The 19,369-nt window shown below is 46.0% G+C and overlaps 1 protein-coding gene across 2 annotated transcripts in view; it reads right to left on the bottom strand.

The window, feature by feature from the left end:
• Positions 1-19,369, bottom strand: part of FRAS1 (Fraser extracellular matrix complex subunit 1) — a 408,415-nt gene that overhangs the window by 135,848 nt on the left and 253,198 nt on the right. For both annotated transcript variants that reach the window (XM_084760406.1, XM_084760407.1), the window contains 7 exons: positions 16,429-16,581; positions 15,692-15,838; positions 10,459-10,605; positions 7,779-7,919; positions 7,002-7,142; positions 5,547-5,687; positions 2,568-2,838 (listed from right to left, as the gene is read on the bottom strand). In XM_084760406.1, coding sequence (XP_084616532.1) covers positions 2,568-2,838; positions 5,547-5,687; positions 7,002-7,142; positions 7,779-7,919; positions 10,459-10,605; positions 15,692-15,838; positions 16,429-16,581 — 1,141 coding nt within the window. The remainder of the gene's footprint in view (positions 1-2,567; positions 2,839-5,546; positions 5,688-7,001; positions 7,143-7,778; positions 7,920-10,458; positions 10,606-15,691; positions 15,839-16,428; positions 16,582-19,369) is intronic.

Raw genomic sequence — 19,369 nt, 5'->3', positions numbered from 1 at the left:
TGCTCAGTCAAAACTGATTTCTACTACTTGTCACCAAAGAGGCCCACTGAAGGCTCACTCTGCTGTGGACCAACTTCCTACCACAGACACCTAATAGCTTCAGACCCTGATGGGGAGGGCAGCAGAATTGTTTGTCTTCATCCACAAAACAACTGGTCACTGCCGACTGGCAAAATCTGTGATCAACACATTATAGGCGGTTCTAGATTCTGATTTGGGGCCGACTGCTTTAAAGGCTCTTTCAAAGGTATTCTTGGAACTACCTGCTCACACCTGGAATATGTAAGTGGCTCTAGACATTTCAGAGGGTGAACAGATAGAGGTACAAAACCAGATCACAGGTGACAGAGACGGCAATGAGGGAAGAAACTTCTTTTTTTAAAGGAGGGTTGATGGAACTGTTTTCCATCTTAACTATAGCTGCAATAACAACACTGTATACATTCGTTTCTGCTCACAGAAGCAGACACTGTAAACAGGAGTTCACTGAATGGGAATTCTAGCTCTCTCTACCAATCATTAGAGACATTCTCGCTCTTCTCCAAGTTCTTCCTCTCTTTCTTTCCTGCACCATTTCACTCCTGCCCCACCCCAGTCCCACCTCTAAGCTTCAAGAAGATGCAACGTAAAGAATCAATACCTTGAACAAAGGAGGAAAAGGAATTGTGGTAGCTGAAATTCCACTAAGAGAGCCAGCCTCTCAGCTTACCACAGTTGCTCTGGCAACATTTACAGATTGGCTTTTACTTACCAAGAGTATTCTAAGCCAAAACAAAACAAAACAAAACAAAACACCAAAAAAACCCTCAATTCTTAATCATTCTTACCTTAATCATGGTCAGAGCTTTCATGAAAAGATAAAAATAAACCACTCATGCGTAGTTCAGATTGACTCACTTTTGTTTCATTGAGAGGCAAATAATTTTATGTTTTTATGTGCCTCTCCCAATCTCGTGTTGCTATTTTTGTCATTTCATTTGTTTGATTTTTTTTTTTAGACAAAGAAAATGCAGCATTAAATGGGATGTTCACCAAGAAAGAGATCCACAAGAATTATTTAACTGCTGAGCTTTATCCAGTTCAGGGCAGAAAGTTAATTCTGCAAGAAATTGGGTGATGTGTGGAAAAAGCTAAATTCTTGCAGAATTTGGTTGTCTACGGAACTTTGCACTTTTCCACAGGTGATTTCGAGGCACATGGCTGCAGACTCGGAGCCTGTATAGCTTTGTGAGCGTGGTACATATGTGTGCACATACTTCTGTGACTGTGTGGGGGATGGCAGATGCAGATATTAAGAACTATACTTAACTCTGCTTTCAACCAGAATAAGCACAGGTGATGGAGAAGGCTGTGGGGGAGTGCCCGGATGGAAGGAAACACTCCACAGTACTGTGTGCTTGCTCCTCAGTAATCTTCACCCCCTCAAGGACTGGCATGTGCTTGTTATTGTTAGAATATTAGGGGGGGCAGAAAGGCACGGTCTAGGGAGTCAGAGAGCGCTGGCTGGGAGTGCCAGCTCTGTACGCATTGCTCATATGCTCAAGGCTGGGAAGACTGGGAACATAATTTGCACAGCTCACGTGAAGTGCTTAACGTAATGAATGCTTGCCTTGACGTGAACACTCAATAACTGTCAGCTGTCCTCGCTCTGCGATATGATCTCTGTAGATGACAGAAATCACCAGCTCTGGACTATAACAGAAAAACCGCCACCGTGTTTTTTTTTCTTCCCATGTATATTTTAGCCTAAATCTCAACCAGTCACTAAAAACGGTAAGCGAAACACCAATGTTTAGCGTTGACAATGGAAAACGTTCATTCGTGTCTGCATCAGTGCTTCCTGGGGCTTCAGTGTATGGTGATATCTGGGCTAACGAAGCTGCACAGGGTGACAGAGAACAGGAGAGGCCAGTCTTTGGGGTAAATTCTATGGTTTCTGCTTAGTAGATTTACCCTGCTGATTATAACGTTTTATTTGCTTGAGTTCTTCTTAACTTTCAATTGCATTCCGGAAGCACACATGGTCTGGGGTAGGGAAGACAGCCAGAGGTGTGTGTAGCAGCAGAGAAAAACTGGACCAGGCTTTAAAATTTAGCCACAATTAGTCTCATAAAGCGGATAATAAAAAGTTAAGTGTGGCTCTAAGATTTCTTCCCAAATTCTAGGGGCCAAAGGATGCCTGGACAAGCAGCCTCCCATCTTCTACCCGCCCACTGCTCCCTAGCGTTGCCCTCACGTGGAGGAAGCAACTCTAGCATCTGGCAGAGTTAACACGGTTTGTTTCTTTTGGGGGGCCCAAAACCTGGATAATTATACTCCGAATTTTCCTGTCACATCAGAGAATTACCCATAATTATGGGATAAAATGGAAATGCCGCAAACAGAAGTGTACTCTCGAAGCAATTACAGGCAAAGGATGACAGGCAGCTGAAAGCGTTTGTGGAGTATCGATCTTTCCCGGTGGGAAAGGATGGCTATTAAAGAAAGAGGCTGGCGGAGAGCGAGGGGGGCAGCCAGGCTGAGAAAGGATCAAGGGAGGCACCAGGCTAAAATCAGGGCTGGCTCACCTGAGCTTCTCTCTGCTGTGCACAAAGCGCACTTTTTTCTCATTCACATCTTTCCAGCTAAAACGGCCAGCCTTTTCCAGCTGGATCTCTTTCCCGTTTCTGGAGAGCAGCAGCTGGCCATTGGTGGGTGTGCTTACGACGTGGAACAGCAGGTCTTCCACACTGCCATCCTGGTGTTGGATGTTCAGGAGAGAAAAGTCCAGTGGCTTCATTGAACCAATGCCAAGGGTCAAGGAGCCATTCACATGAAGACTTGGAGTGTACATTTTGTCTAGAAAAATGAGGGAACCTGAAGGTCAGACTTGTCAAGCCACTAATTGGATTGCATGTGTTTATTTAAAAGAAATGGCCTCTTATGTCAACTCAGATGCACACAGAGGAAGTTTAAGCTCTCCGAGAGTGATTCTCATCTGAATAAACAAGAGGATAAGTAGAGCACAGCTGGAAGAGTTAAATTGTTAACTTATTGGAAGACAACATAGAAATAAATTTTTAAAAATAAGCCAGAAATTATTTCTCGAGGATGGCAAAAATAGTATAAGATACAAAAGAAAAACAAATTAATTGGCGTCGTTAAAATAAAAAAACATTTGTACTTCAAAACACCACTATAAAAAGTCAACCTCCAGAATGGGGGAGAATGTGTGCAAATTATCAGTCTAAGGAAAAAGAGACTTGTACCCAGAACATATAACAGGTTCTTATATCTCAACAATGAAGGACAAACTAAACATGCATAAGAATTTGCTAAACTTTTCTCTGAAGAAGAGCTGCACACAAAAGGCCAATAAGCACGCAAACAGTATCCAACACTAGTCGCCAGGACGGAAACCAATATGGCACTTCCCCTCTGTTAGGATAGATGATAATAATTGTTGGCAAGACATGAAGAAATTAGAATCTTCACACAGTTGTTAAGTATGTAAAATAGTCTAACCATTGGAAACATAGTTAGTCAGTTCCTCAGATGAAATATAGTTTTGCCATGTGAATCAACAATAGTGCTGCTAGATGCCACGGAGAAGTGCCAGAATACGCCTACACCAAAGATTTGCCGACGGGTGTTCATAGTGACACTATTCAAAATAGTCAAAAAACAGTTGGCAAAAACATAAACAAAAGATGGGTGTGTGGCTCAGCTGCGGAGTGCCTGCCTAGCATGTATATGGGTTCAATATGCAGTGTTGAAAACAAACACAAAGATGAAGAAGTAAATAGATCAAAAGAATATGATGTGTCCATAAAACGTAGTTATAGCGTTCATAACAACGAAAAGAAATGCTGGTCTGAGGCAAGCTAGAACATGGATACACCTTGACGTTAGAGCCAGACACGGAGGCCAGACATGAAAGGATGTGCGCTGTGTGGTTCTGTTGGTGTGAGATGTCTAGAGTAGACAAATCTACAAAGACAGAAAGTAAATTAGCGATCGCCAGAGGCAGGAGTGAAAGGGAAATGAACAGAGTCTGCTAAAGGTTATGAAGTTTCCTTTCAGGCTGATGAAAACATTCTGGAATTAGGTGTCGGAAATTGCCACACGGCTTTGTGAATGTGCTTTAAAAAGATCACCAGCTAATATAATTTAATGAATAGAAATTTTGTGTATGCTATGTCTTAACAGCTCATATAGGGATCTTTGATGATAACAGGGACCGTTGGGTTGTACTGCTGAGTATTCTCAATCAGATGCTCTGAGGTGGGCAGACACCTCGGGTAACTCCAATGGGCAGGTTTGAAAACGACGGGCCTTCCTGACACACTTGTCACATCAGTTCCAGCAAGAGTGAGCAAAGAGGCAGGCCTGACGCCATGCCAAGAGGAGTAGCAGCAGCTAACCCACAGGGCATGGCTCAGCCTCAGTGTTCGTGGGAAGTACAGACACAGTGTCATCAATTTCGTTCATCTCTGCGCACATGAAACATCTAGTGAGTTAGGGTCTTCAGGAATGGTGCAGAAGTGTTCCTTTCTCCTGCAAGCTGCTTTGTCAAGGTCCTTGTCTGGCAGTGTCCCCTCTACAGTGAGGAAAGAGGACAACTTGGGAATGCCAAGTTCCATGGAGGTGACTTCAACATAAAATTATTCTAAGGAAAGGGAAACATCCCAAGAGTCATAGCCTGATTACAGGCACTTGCAGTGACCAGGAAGATCCCTATAAAGGAAGCCAGAGATGTGGTAGTTTTCTTTTTAAAAAGTTCTAATATCTTTAGATAAAAAATATGGAAGACAAACTACATATTTGGCTGTTGGCATAAAAAAAATGCCCGTTGTTATCGCTAACATGCATGAAGCCCCAGGTTCAATCCCTGGCACTGTTAACAAATCTAAAAACAATATAAAAATCCTCAAGTTTTGAGTAACAAAACCCAAGGAACTCTGAGCCATGGTGCAACTCTCAAGCTTTATTTACTGAAAACAAAACAAAACAACCCCCTCAAAAGCCTCATGGAGTTCAAAACTGGGCTGAATTAAAATTCATTTCACTTTGCTTTTAAAAGTCAGATGTCTGCTCTGTGTTGAGGGAGATAGTTCCTAATAGGACACCTTCCAATCGATCAACTTTGAACATGTGCATTTAATGGAGCAATCGCCTCACAGGGCTCACTTAGAACTTCTTTCCACTTTGTGTATAAAAGGTGCAGCACTGTACCTCAGCAGAGTTAGCTACACACATTTAGATGAACATAAACAATGCATTAGACACATAATATAAATATACATTTTCATAAGCATGGCTGCAATTCAAGAACATGCCTAAGTTTTATCAAAGTTCTTATCTGATAGTTATGACTTTTAAGGTACAGCTCACTCGTTTTTTCATCCCAAGATCAAAGGAATTGGGAGTTAGGCTTTCCTAGTTGCCTACATTCCACACAATAGGAATGCTGAGTTTCATATAACAGATGTTAACCATATCTGGAAAGCGATCATTTGCACAGAGATATGACTGTGATAACAGACTACCAGCAGAGATGATCCTACCAGCGCAGGTTTCATTAGATGAGTCGCCAGAGAAACCAGGGACACAGGTGGGCAGGCAGAGGCCACTCTTGAGAAAGAAGCCATGGTCACATAAGTGACACCGATCTTTGTGGCTGCACCGCAAGCATCCCCGAGGGCAGGCTGCCAAGGAGAAGACACAAGTAAAGCACAGGCAAGCACATTCCCTGGTGGGACCATGGCAGGAAGTAAGAGGTCCGATGGGTTTGGGAGCTGGTCTCCCCTCAGGAGGAAACAGAATAGCGAGGCCCACAACTCAACATATGCAATACCATCTAAAGAACACCGTACATGGACAAATGTTCTAAAAGGCCTACAGACTTGTGAGAGGTGGTGTTTAGGGTGAGCACAGGCTCCTTTTGGGGTGCCATTCCTTCTCTACCTCTTACCAGCCGTGACACTGGACAGGCACCTTTTACAATCTGGGATGCAACATCGTCTCCACAATAAGGGTAGAAACAGCACCAAATACGACAACAGTTGGGGGGGGGGGGATTACATGGTACACTGAGGGCTCAGCTGTTCTTCTACACCACTCCTCAGTTGTTCTGTCTCCGTAGCTGGGATTTATCATGGAGAAGCTATGTAGTACAGTGTAAAGGGCCTCGGACTGAAATGAGAAATCTATGACTGAATATGTTGCCTTAACTCTTCAAAGTTTTTTTGTTGTTGTTGTTGCTGTTTTTACGCTTCCGAAACAGGATTCTCACCGTCTTACCATGTTTCACCAAGTCATTGTGAATATTAAATGAAATACCGTAGGGAAAACAATGTAGAGAAACATAAAAGTCAATGAGTTCTTCCTAAAGCACTCAGAAAAGACTCAAGCTACTCGTGCTTTTTAATGGCATCACTAGTCAACATCAAGTATTTCTTCTAGTGGGCGCACCTGGCAACAGGTTTCCATAGAAATGAGAGCAGGGGGAGTTTTTTTTTTTTTATCAGATGATCCTGTAGACAAGGAGGTTAAGACGTTGGGCTTAACTTCTGTTTAATAGTGAAAGCGCTGGTATTTCTCACTAAATTATTGCTGAAATCCCATTCTTTAAGGATATAATATCAATATTGGGGTCATGAGTGATTTAGTCTACATGCTGAACATTCTATGCCCATATCAATATGGCTGATCCACTCTTAATGGGTACTTCAGAGCCATTCAATATAAGCTTTGCATCCCATAAAATGTTGGCTTCGTTTCCACAAAGACCTTTAGGAACAATATTGATTAGCACAAGAGAATTATTGGGCTGTCCTCCCGTATCCTATTTAACCAGCATTTGGCATGTGTACATAGGAAGCTATCAATTACTTAGGCTGGGCTCCCTGACTTTTATTCTGCTTCTATGCCAGATGCTCATAGGTGCCTGAATATCAGTCCACGTGACTTGCTGGCTGCCCTGAGTTCTTGCCAAAGCACTCAGCAAAGACCCACATTACCTGCGCATTTGTGTGTTGCATGATCAGCAAAGTATCCTTTCCCACATTCTTGGACACACTGGGCTTGGAAGAGGAGAAATGGCTCTTCACAACGTGTGCACTCGTGGGGACCTTGGCACTGGAGACAGTGGCTGCCGCAGCCTGAAAGGCAAAAGTCAAGTCAACCAGAACGTGTGTAGTTTTCCAAGTGGGCTCTGGGAACTTATGGCAAAGGTCAGGCAACAATAGGACACATACTCCAGGCCAAAGTCTCCAGGAGGAGCTAGGAAGCCAGGCATCTGGTTGTGACTGCTACAACTATCAGCGGAGGACTTGGGGCTAGCCACTTGACCTCTACAAACCTCCATGTTCTTCTTACATACCAGAAGTAATACTGTTCCAAACTCATGCCGGCGAGTTTGGATCAGATTATGGAAAACGTTAGACAAACACAAAAATGATTGGCAGATATTTGTTGTTACTGCAATTAATTATCAGTCTTTCCATTAGTTCAAACTCCCAGGTATACAATGCTTCCCATCAGGAGAACGTGATTTCTAAATGTTTAAAGAAGTCTAAAATTAATAATTCACATGTATATGTTTGTGTGGCTATATAACTCCATGGTTGTCATTCTGACATCAGATTTTAGCATGTGTTCTACTAAGGCTCAGGCAAAGGAGAAGGAAATCATCACTGGTAAGAAAGACAGCCCTGAGGAAGGAAGTCAGGGCCAGCGGAAAAGCCAAAAGGAAAACTTGCCAATGGGCTCCTTAGAAACCAGAGACAGACACTTACGCCTACAGGAGCCCGCGTCCCGGTAGTGCTCCGGGGAGCACTGCTCTGTGCACACACCATCCTGGAGAAGGTAGCCATCCATGCACTGCAGGCAGTCTGTTCGAAGAGGCCCACTACAGGCATTGCAGCTCCAATCACACTCTAGAAAGAAAAGTCTGCATTAGATCAGCTCCCTCGCTCTCTTCCATCAGCACCAGCAACCCATTCAGGAGGCCACTGCCTGGGGCTGCGAGAGGTAAAGCGAGGACAACACAAGAGACGGCAGATAAGCGAGCTGTGACGAGACTCCAGCTTGTAGTCGCTTAAGTGCCTCTCTGAGGTTTAGCATTTCCTAATTATGTCAGACACAGGCATGTACAAGGAGCAATCCAAGCCTGGGCAGAACCTGCTTGTCATCAGGGCCTCTGAAGAGCCAGACTGACTTGGCCTTACTCCACAGGCACCCCAGTTCTTCATGCCAGACCACCCCTAGAGAGCAGGGTTGCCCCACAGACCTAATCCTGACCTGCAGAGACTCAGCGTTCACCAGAGACAGAGGTATAAGAGACAGAAGTAAGAATGCTGCTGCCTCCACTGACACCAGACTCATGGCTCTTCCTGTGGAACACCCAAATGGGACAGCATAGCAGAAAGAACAAACGATGGATGAAGGAACTGTCCAGAAAGAAGGGGATTGCTGGATGGTGGAAGACCTCATTTAGGGCAGAAGCAACTTGTTTTAATATCTCTGTTCAGCATGCGCCTATAAGGACACAGTTCACTGCACGGGGAGAACATAAGAGTGAGGCATGCAGGCATCAAGGAGCGTGTGCTGCAGTAAGGCCAGCCTTGGATGTGGGACTCAACGGTCCAGGGAGATGGTTAAAAATACCCATCTGGCTCTGGCTCAGCTCTGAGTTGGGCGTCTTGGGGGCTGGGGCACAGGGAAGCATGTCGCTGCTCATATCGGTAGTCTTGTTCCGTTCATGATGATGTTTGTAGCTGGTGTTTTTTTGATGTCGAGAAACACTGGTGCAATTAGAGAGCTCATGTCTGAAAGGCAATGTTCTAGCTCATCTTCTTGTGGACCTGGACAATGGGAAGTTTAGCCTGGTGAAGGTACGGGAGTTTGAAAGTTGGGAGAGTCTACTCCATCACCACTTTGCTGCTTTTCTTCCACATTCTCCTGGCCACCTTCCTTTAAACCTTCGGGTCCTAAATAAAACACACACTAGAACCCCATTTGCTGAGGCCACCGGAAAGACAAATGAAACAGTGAGTGTAAACAGTTGGCACAGAGGCCGGAGATGGAGCTCAAGGGAACAGTGCGTCCTTAGGATGCATGGATTCCCTGGCTTCAATCACAATAACTAATTAAGCACAGTGCCCAGTATATCTCAACAGCTCAATAGAGGTTTGTAGAGCAACTGTTTTTCTCAGAGAACATATTTCCCCTCATGGCTGTCTCAAGCCCATTTTCCTACTCAGCTAAAAAGCTGGGACGACTCATCTTTTCTCTCCCTTTCCACAATATTTCTAAGTCCTTAGGTGGTAGGTACGCATGCTGGATGGTACACGTGTCCTGGAGGCTTATAACGTTAATCTCCTTCATTTATTTGGTTGAATCAGTCCTGAGGGAAGATGACTAAAAACAGAGCCTTGAAAACCAGCACAGTTATGAAATCATTTACAACCCGGAGGATCTGAGAGAATCTTGTTCTTCACCACAAAGTGACAGCTTCTGGTTAGAAAGAAAAGAACGGAAAAGCTCCAGTGGTTCTGAACATGGAAGACCACCTAAGTTGACAGCCAAGCAGGATCTCTTGGCATGGAAAGTATGTAATTTTGCAGAGGCCCAGAGCTTCCTGAGTTTACTAGACACTTCTCTGAGCTGGCCCTTCTCTGCCACAACCAGAGGGTTGAAAGGAAACACAGAGGGAAGCTAACCTAAGAGGAGACAAGGCAAACAACCAAACCCTGTTTTGTCCCCCGTGCTGAACTCTGCCACAAGAATTCCAGCCACTGGTGAACCAGGAACCTGGGCGAACCTGGTGTTTTCACCCATTTGCGTGTGCTGAGAAAAGATAAACAATTCAGACGTAACTCTTGACTTCTTTAAGCTTTGAGTCCAGCAAGTCAGGGCTGCAGATGCAAAACACTCAAGGCACGGAGAGGAAACGTGCATCCTCAGAGGATCCCTAATATCACAGAGGGGACAATGACGACCATGGCGAAGCGGGGACAAGAGCTACACAGTCCAAGCCGCAGTCATACTATAATGATAAAAAGCTACTATTACCAAATTTCAGACTTATTCAAAAGAAATAGAAAAATCTCAAATCTTACATATTATGTGTTCTGGTGTGAAAGGGGATAATTAAAACTTTGACACATCACAATATTCGGTGGGCCAAACAAAGTACATCTGTGACCAAATACAACTAAAGGTTTTGTTTGCTACCTGCCACCTCTGGTCTGTTTACCAGTGCCAGATACAAAACTGAGCAGTTTGAAGGAGCTCAGATAAATTATCTAATGATGCATAAGAGCACGAATAAATGAATGCACGGACACAGCATTGTTGGTATCCGCACAGGATGTAGAAAACATCAGATGAAAGTGTTCTCCTAAGAAGGGTGTCTAGAGTAGAGGAGCATCCCTGAGTAGAAGGATCCTCACACAGTTCAGAAGAAAGCTTTACCTCTGCAAGTCTTGGTGGAGATGTCAAGGTAGTACTGGGGGGCACAGCTCTCATACTGGCATTCCCCGAAGAGCAGGACCTTGCTTGGATCTCGGCAGGAGGTGCAGCTGCCCTGCGAATCACAGCTTCTGCAATGTGTGTTGCAGGCTGGGTGGAGAAGAAAAGGGAGATGACCAGATGATTAAACCACAAACACAGAGGCACTGAGCAAAGCCAGGCAGATGCTGCACTGGAACAAAGCCCCGCTCCAACTTGCCCTTTAATTATGGCCCATAACCTCCTTCTGTGGGCAACAGACATAGAAAAATATTAGTTTTATTTTCCAAAATAGAAGAAGGTAATCCGTTTTCCCCGACGATGAATATAAATCCAAGGACAAGAACCCCACATCCAAATTGTTCTGTGATTTCAGCAACAGAACTCATACTGCCTCTAAGAGGAATGGCTTTATTGAACATTACTTAGGAAATCAACCCCTCCCTGTCATTTATGATATAGACACATATTATCCTTAGGTGACAACTTTATTGTGGAGATTGTGAAATGCTATATTTTAAGACATTGGACTTAGATGTGGCCTGGTTTATTGGCTTACCCAGTTGTAATTCTTAGTAGCCAGGCATGTAATTGAGGCATTCTGGGAAGATGCCCCCGACAGGTCTGATTTCTCTCTCTCCAGTGTAACAGCAAACATTGCTCCTTCTACTCTTGGGAACCTTGGAGTCTATCCTGACTCTTTTCTTCTTTCACCCAGATATAGGTGTTGACTGAACCGTAGATGTTCAACCTCTCCAACAAAACACTAGAAACGTTATGCTTTTATCATGTCCACAATTGGAAACGAACCAAGGCTATTATCCCCCCCTTATGGGGTACTCTCATACAGTCCTCCCTGCTGGGGTACTCTCATACAGTCCTCCCCGCTGGGGTACTCTCATACAGTCCTCCCCGCTGGGGTACTCTCATACAGTCCTCCCTGCTGGGGTACTCTCATACAGTCCTCCCCGCTGGGGTACTCTCATACAGTCCTCCCCGCTGGGGTACTCTCATACAGTCCTCCCTGCTGGGGTACTCTCATACAGTCCTCCCTGCTGGGGTACTCTCATACAGTCCTCCCTGCTGGGGTACTCTCATACAGTCCTCCCTGCTGGGGTACTCTCATACAGTCCTCCCTGCTGGGGTACTCTCACACAGTCCTCCCCGCTGGGGTACTCTCACACAGTCCTCCCCGCTGGGGTACTCTCACACAGTCCTCCCCGCTGGGATACTCTCACACAGTCCTCCCCGCTGGGGTACTCTCATATAGTCCTCCCCGCTGGGATACTCTCACACAGTCCTCCCCGCTGGAGTACTCTCATACAGTCCTCCCCGCTGGGGTACTCTCACACAGTCCTCCCCGCTGGAGTACTCTCATACAGTCTTCCCCGCTGGGGTACTCTCACACAGTCCTCCCCGCTGGAGTACTCTCATACAGTCCTCCCGGCTGGAGTACTCTCACACAGTCCTCCCGGCTGGAGTACTCTCACACAGTCCTCCCGGCTGGAGTACTCTCACACAGTCCTCCCCGCTGGAGTACTCTCACACAGTCCTCCCCGCTGGAGTACTCTCATACAGTCCTTTCTGCTTTCCCCACATCTAGTCTGCTTGCAGTCCACTCTCTTAGTATTCACCAGTGATGCTTTTACTAAAATTGTCCTGATTTTTCTTAAATCCTAAAAAGTTTCTGGTCAGCATTTCTACAAATCTCGTTTCTCCACCTCCATCCCTTTTACTCTTTCCTGAAAATCCTTAACACACATTTGCATCCCCTTTATATAAGCACCAACTCTCTTAAGTTTAACTCCGACTCATTCTAGAACATGGAGTAAGTGGAGGAGAATGGCGGAGCAGGTGGCCAGCGTCTGTCTTCAACCTCTTCCTCTCCAGGAAATCAGCAAACGGCTGTGCCTGTCCTTCACAGGAGAGTCCCATACATGTCACACATGAGCCCTTTGGGTCCTCGGCTTCCCTCCCTTACCAGAGGCTTGTGGCTGGGTGTTCTCTTTGCATCATCTATGGGGGATACATAAAGGTGCACCCTGATGCAGCCATGCTAGTGGGCCCTCGCCTGGGGAAGCAGGCAGTTCTGGATGGCTGGTCTCTTAACTTTGGAAATCATTAAGGGGAGCAGAGATATATTACCCGTACCCTTCATATACCAGCAAGGGACCTTACAGCATGTGGCACTCAAACACTCTCTAAATATGTGACCCAGCTCCAGTCTGAGAAGTGCCTTTGCTTTAACAGGTCACTGGCTCCAGCTCTGTCTAGGAGGGAAATGTGTTCCTCACAAATTCCGGAAGGCAAATACATGAATGAGTCAGGAGGCGGATCTTACTCTTTATTTCTCCATACAAAAATTCCAGAGCCAGTCAGAAAGAGCACCCCAAGCCATTCTCCCAACAGCAGAACTGGCTTCCTTCCCTCACCCGGCCCTGCTTTGGGAGCAAGGCTGGCTTAGGTACCCCTGAAGCTCTTCTCCAACTCCAAAGCCCCAGGAGTCAATTGCCGAGCAGTTTACTTCTCAAAGTTCCTAACTCATCTGGTTCCTCTTAAATTCCAGCGCAAACAGAGCACACTTGCTAAATACTTCTGAAACAGAGCCGAGTTAAGTTCCACAATCCTGACTTTCTTTAGTAACATATTTATCGATGCTTCCCACAGTACAATTTCTCACAAGGCCTATTACTGTACAGTTTCTAAAACTGGCACTCTAGGCTGTGCATAGTGGCGCACGCCTTTAATCCCAGCACTCGGGAGGCAGAGGCAGGCAGCTCACTGTGAGTTCAAGCCCAGCCTGGTCTACAAAGTGAGTCTCGGACAGCCAAGGCTACACAGAGAAACCCTGCCTTGAAAAACAAAATAAAACAAACAAACAAAAAATAAATAAATAAAATAAAATTTAAAAAAAACTGGCACTCTATAATTGTCTATGTTGATGAGCACTACAAAGGGGCATTGATGATGCTTTTGTGTGTGTGTCACGTGATAGAAATTCAGCTCCATTTAGGGGCTTACTTTAGTCAGTTATGGAAAGGAATGAAACTTAAAGATGAGAGTTAAGAGAGTCTTAATTCAATGGAAACACTCCAAGCAATTCTGTTTACACAGGAGGACAGCAGTTCGTGCAGGGGCCACCCTGCAGCAAGGCAAGGGCTTTCCCAAGGAGAAGTATTGCAATGCGGCGTGCTTTTGTCACCCATTCTTCATACAAGGGATTCTGTTTAGTTCTTTTGGATTTCTCTTTCTGTGATTCTGAGGCTGCGAAGAGCCTCATAAATCTAAGTCGCTATTTTTTCACCAAGAAACACTCTTGCTCTTGAATAGAAACGCTAGATCCATTCCTGCCTCCGCTGCACTATAGACTGTGCCTGTGCTGGAGGACGGTTGATGTATAACATGCTGAGTTTTTGTATCAGATGTGAGGACATCTTCCCATTGGTTCAAAAGAAGTTTCTATCTCCAGAACTTCGATGGGGGATGCAAAATCTGGGTTTTATATACTTTCCTCCAAAATGCAGACGCTCACACCTAATTCACTGAACTAGCGGTGACACCGTTCTTCCTGCCTGTATCTACAGAAGCATCTTTTGTTGGACGCTTAGTGTTTCATTCTGGATGGGCTTGATAACTGTAACTACTCCATAGTGAAAGAAACCGCACTCTCTGCTACGTCTGTGCTAAGTGCCACAGTATGAGGATGTAGCTACAGTGACATCCCCCACCACAGTTTGAAACAGACGTTACTTCCATAGGCTTATGTGCTTGGACATTTGGTAGCCAGCTTGCGGTTGCTGGCGAAGTTTATGGAACCTTTAGCAGTGGAGCCTCACTGGACGAAGTGGATCTCTGAGGGTGGCCCTTGATGCTTCTTTACAGCCTAGCCCCACTTCCTGTTCATTCTCTGCTTCCTGGCTGTGGATGCAAAGCAGGCCAGCCAGCCTTTTGTTTCTGCCACAACTGGGATGCTTGTTACCGGTCTTCTCCCTCATGGCGGACTGTGTCCCTCTGGAATTACAAGCCTAAATAAGCCCTTCTTCTCTTATACTGCTTTTGTCAAGGTGTTTTTAACCTCAGCAACAAGAAACTAAGATATTCCCCCTCTATAGAAAGACACTAAAGTCAAAGGTGAACTGACTTGCTTACGGCTATAATGCTGGTAAGTGACAACAGCGCTTAAACTTCTAGAGTCACCCCAACTCTACAAGCTCCCCAAAGCTATTAGTCTATAAAGCCATCAGCACGAGAATTACAACAACATAAAATGGAAATATCACCACTATATTTGTTCACCGTGGTTCTCAAAGATATGACCAATACTTAAGGGTTTATTTATATTGGTTTTATTTATACGGTGCTTTCCTACATCTATGTATAAACACTGTATGTGTACGGTGCCTGTGGAGGGCCAAACTGGCCATCTAATCTCCCGGAAATGAAGTAAGAGATGGTTGTAAGCCACCATGTGTGGGTTAGAGCCCAACCTGGATGCTCAGCAAGAGCAACAGGTGTTTGTTGCTGCAGAGCCAGCTCTCTAGCCCCGGTATGACAGTTTACTGAGTGACTTTTAGTGATTTAAAATAATACAAGACGCTTTAGCCTTCATCTGTCGGGGGTGTCCCAACTGTTTTCCAGACCACTGCTTCCTCTCATTTATCCAAACTCTGTATGTCTGATTCAGTGTAATTAATTATAACCATATGTATTTGAGATGACATCTATACATGTAACTCTTGTACAAGAAAAAATTACTAGCATTGTGGGAAGAAGCGGAACCTAACAGGTTGACAGCGTCAGGAGATAAATGTAGAAGGTAAATTAAATCCACAGAGGTGCCTAGACCACTGAGTGAACAGCATCACGGATCCTTTCTCGGCCGAGGATCAAAGGACTGGGTTGTTGAGATAACTATAAAGATGAGATCGATTAACCCTTTGACTTTGGATCGGGTAACTGAAATGGAGAAGTTAAGTGACTCGCCTAAGCTCACACAGCTGCTACTGAGGAAGGCAAGTGCCTTCCACTGGGCTGCCATCTAAGCCAGGGTCTGCTAATGGTACCCCGATGGCCTGTGCAGAACAGTGTTCTTTATCACAGGAAATAAAGGCTACTGGAGGTGAAGGTGGAAGCAAGAACTTCACATTTCTTCCAAAGGCCCAGAAAGCCAGGAGAGGAGACAGTGCATTACACTTACGCTGGCAAGCTTGCTTCTCATCCAAGTAATGCCCAGGGAAGCAGGTGGTGCTGCAGGTACCAGTGTGAGTCAGAACCAGACCAGCATCACACGTGGAGCAGGAGAAAGGTCCTCCACTCTGGCAGCTTCTGCAGGAGGAATGGCATCCTACAGCGGGGAAAGAGACACAAGTAAAAACTACGAAGCCAGATGTTCTCCTTATGGTGCTTAGGGTTGCCACCCAGCCGTGCTCTAGACTCATATAGGAGTCAGACCTCTAGGTGTGTTTGTGGCAGAGCTAGATCAGGTTAACTGAGGCTGGATGATGTGCCCTAACTGTAGACAGTGCCTGCACATGGGCCGAGGCCGTGGAATGACGGCAGAGAAGAATGCAAGCTGAGTACCAGAACCCATTGGTCTATGCTTGCCAACTGGGACACAGCGGAACCAGCTGTCTCAAGCTTGGGCCACCTTGACATTCCTCCCATGAAGGTCTGGACCCTTCAACTGAAGGATAAAATAAGCTCTGCATTCCTTAACTTGCTTTCCCCGAGTATTCTGTCTCAGAGCGAGAAAACGACTAAGGCGACTCCCAAAGCAACCAACCTGTGGAAATGAAGACTCCAAACAGGGCGCCGGGCCAGGCTGCAGCCCTGCTGGATGCTTCTAGACTCCTCTCTCTCTGAGATGCCAGTGCTTCTATGATGTCAAAAGAACTTAGCCCCACCAGCAACCACCCAAGGCAAGCACTTACTCACTTTTACACATGCCCTTCTCTGTGTAGTATCCAGGAGGGCAGTCTGGAACACAGCGATCCCCAAGCAGCAGGTGGCGGGCATGCTGGCACTTCAGGCAGACACTACCAGTGTCATGAAGATTGGCCACACAGTGCTGGCACAGAGGATGGCAGTCTGGAGGGGGAAGAAGAGAAACAAGCATCGATGATGCTCATGAGCCGAAGTCTAGTCGGTACACCACAGGGCAGGCCAGAGGGGTTCCGCTACCACAGCTGCGGTCCAGCCATCCGGAGAGGAGCCTGGAGGCAGCAGCACCCTAGTAAAGTAGAAGCTGAGGACGTGGACAAATCATGGGCTTGAGGGTTTTTAGTAAATGGCTGTAGTCAATGCTCGGCCCAGCAACAGCAACTGAGTTTTCATTTCTTTCCAATTGCACGACCGTCCAGTACTTGGGCTTTGTGTGACAGAAACTTGACGTGGTAAAGAGAACCATTGGACCAACAGGAACGGCAAGACCAGTACGTGTAACTTCTCCCTCAGGAGCAAGAGCCCTCGAGGGCTGTGTGCCCCTCAGTTACAGCGCAGGCTCAAGCGCCTGCCACAGGACTCCTCCGTGTGCGCTCAAGAGCCGGCGCTCTCCAGTCCACCTTTGGAATGGGGAGGAGGGGGAAGTCAGTAGATAATTGGATGGTGTTGCTTGCACCTTTTTAGACTTTAACTGAAGATAGAGTTATAACGAAGGGCTGTGAGTGGGGGGAAAATCATTTTCATGACCTGATAGATGGCTCTCAACAGCTCTGTCATACCAGCTGTGATTAAAGCCATAAAACAAATTCTCTCATGCAGCGAGCAACCCTCTTGTTCTCACTCATATACTAGTCATCCTTTAATAAAGAGCGCGATTGGGTTCAGCTTCCATTGTGGGCTAACACTTCCCCCCGCTCTGCCTTCAAGTGGTAATTACCCTCGAAGCCTCATTCACCAGCCTTCATCTCCACGGCCCAGGAAACTCAGGGATCCCGAGTCACCCACCAAAATGAACAGTTGAGGTGTGTGACAGGGAGGAAAGAGCTTGGGTTTAGGGCCTTGCCATGGTCCTCTGTGGGACGCTGAGCACCTGTAGGCACCTGTTCCTACCCTACCAGGGCTCAGATGTCTGTTTCGTCTCTTGTCATTATAGGTCAAGACAGTGATCTGGGACACATTTGCTCTTAAAAAATAAATAAAAAACAAAACGAAAAAGAAAGAGAAAAAAAATCCCATATCATCTACATAGATTAAATTCATAATCTCTGATAAAACAGATCTGGCCCCTGCATCTTTGGAGACACGTTAGGTGTGGCTTTAACTGTTGACCGACTGCAAATAGTCTCAGGACAGGAAGTGCATCTCATTCCCATTAGCAAGAGACCGAAGCCCTAGAAACCCACTACAGCCACTGCTCCAGAAGTCAAGTCAAAGAATGCTGGGTCTTCTACCATCACACAAACCAAGGACTCTGACCTTTCTCGAACTTTCAAATAGCAGGCAGCCTTTTGCCAATATTAGAAACAGCACATGATGTCTACGAGCCAAACGCATCCTTATTACTGCTCTTCAGTGCACCATGATGGAAGTGGTGACCGCACTATGGGAAATATGAGAAGGAGGGTGTTCCAGGACTCCCATTCCTGAGAACGACTTGCAGAATGCCGGGCACTTTGTTCTTACCCTTTGCCTCCCTCACGCAGATGTGTAACCTTAGAGCTGTGTCTAAAGAAGCGGACATGCTCCAGAAAATAGAGGAGATGCAGGAAGTGTTCTGCAAGGAGAGAAGGCCAGCAGGCGTTCCCTCCTCAACAAAGGCCTCATTGGCTAGGACGCCATGACTCACCCTCCTTGAGGCAAGCGTGCACAGAGTGCCCCAGGTTTGTGCGTGCATGGACAAGATTGGCAGGGGTTCACTTGGGAGAATAGGTACAGCTGACTGAGGTGCTCTCAACCAGAGACACGGAAGAGAATTAGCATCATCGTGACACTTTGAGGAGAAAGTAGGCAGAGCTCTGGAGAAGTCTGAGGTTGTAAGGACTAGGTATTTATGTATCTCTCTGATGCTGGGGATCTCTGTGAGCTGTATGCCTGAAGAAAAACAAAACTGTGTATCTGTTACACTATCTGGCTGGGGCTGGGCTATGAGCAGTCCTTTCTGCTTCTTCAGCAGCCTCCCTGAAACCCTCTCTACTCTTTCCAAGAAACTACAAAACTGCGCCCACCAAGCGTTCTGGCTGACGTCACTCAGCTCCCACACATCATGCCCTGCACTTGCTTCTTTCATCTGTGAACATCCATCTTTACTCATTTTTATCTCATTTTCCACCTCATGGGATTCTTCACTGACATAATGGATTCTGTCTGTTGTCAGCATTCTCCCCAACCCCTTTAAGTCTGTCCTTGGCCCAACTCCTACACACACTACCTCCCGCTCTCAGGGGGTTTCTGTACAAACATCTTGGTTCCCTGTCTTTCCCTACTGCCTTTTCCTGTTCCAGCCTCGGTTGAAAAATGGCCCCCCCACAGGCTCATGTATTTGAAAACTCAGTTGAGTGAGGCCACTTTGGGAGGTTGTAGAACCTTCAGGAAGGAGGGCCTATCTAGAGGAAGTGGTTTCTTGGGTTTGGGAGGAGTAGGCCCTGAGGTTACAGTCTAGTCTGGCTTCTAGCCTCATTTTATCAGCCCTACTGGTTAACCTAATGTGAGCAAGCTCCTACTACCTACTATGGCGGCGTTTCTTCCACCATAATGAATGGTATCCCTTAGAACTGCAAGCCAAAATAAAAGCCTTTTTTCCTTGACTTGCTCCTTTGTCAGAGATGTGGTCAGAGGGGAAAAAAAAAAAAACCTAACACATCACCTGCTTCCTACCTTTCCTCAATGTGTTCTGTTTCAGCCTCCAGAACTATTTGTCTTGAAAAGGTCTCTGGGG

This window comes from Acomys minous, assembly GCF_964271855.1.
Source record: "Acomys minous genome assembly, chromosome: 15".
NCBI classification, from domain to species: Eukaryota; Metazoa; Chordata; class Mammalia; order Rodentia; family Muridae; genus Acomys; species Acomys minous.
This window is presented reverse-complemented; position numbering and strand designations above follow the sequence as displayed.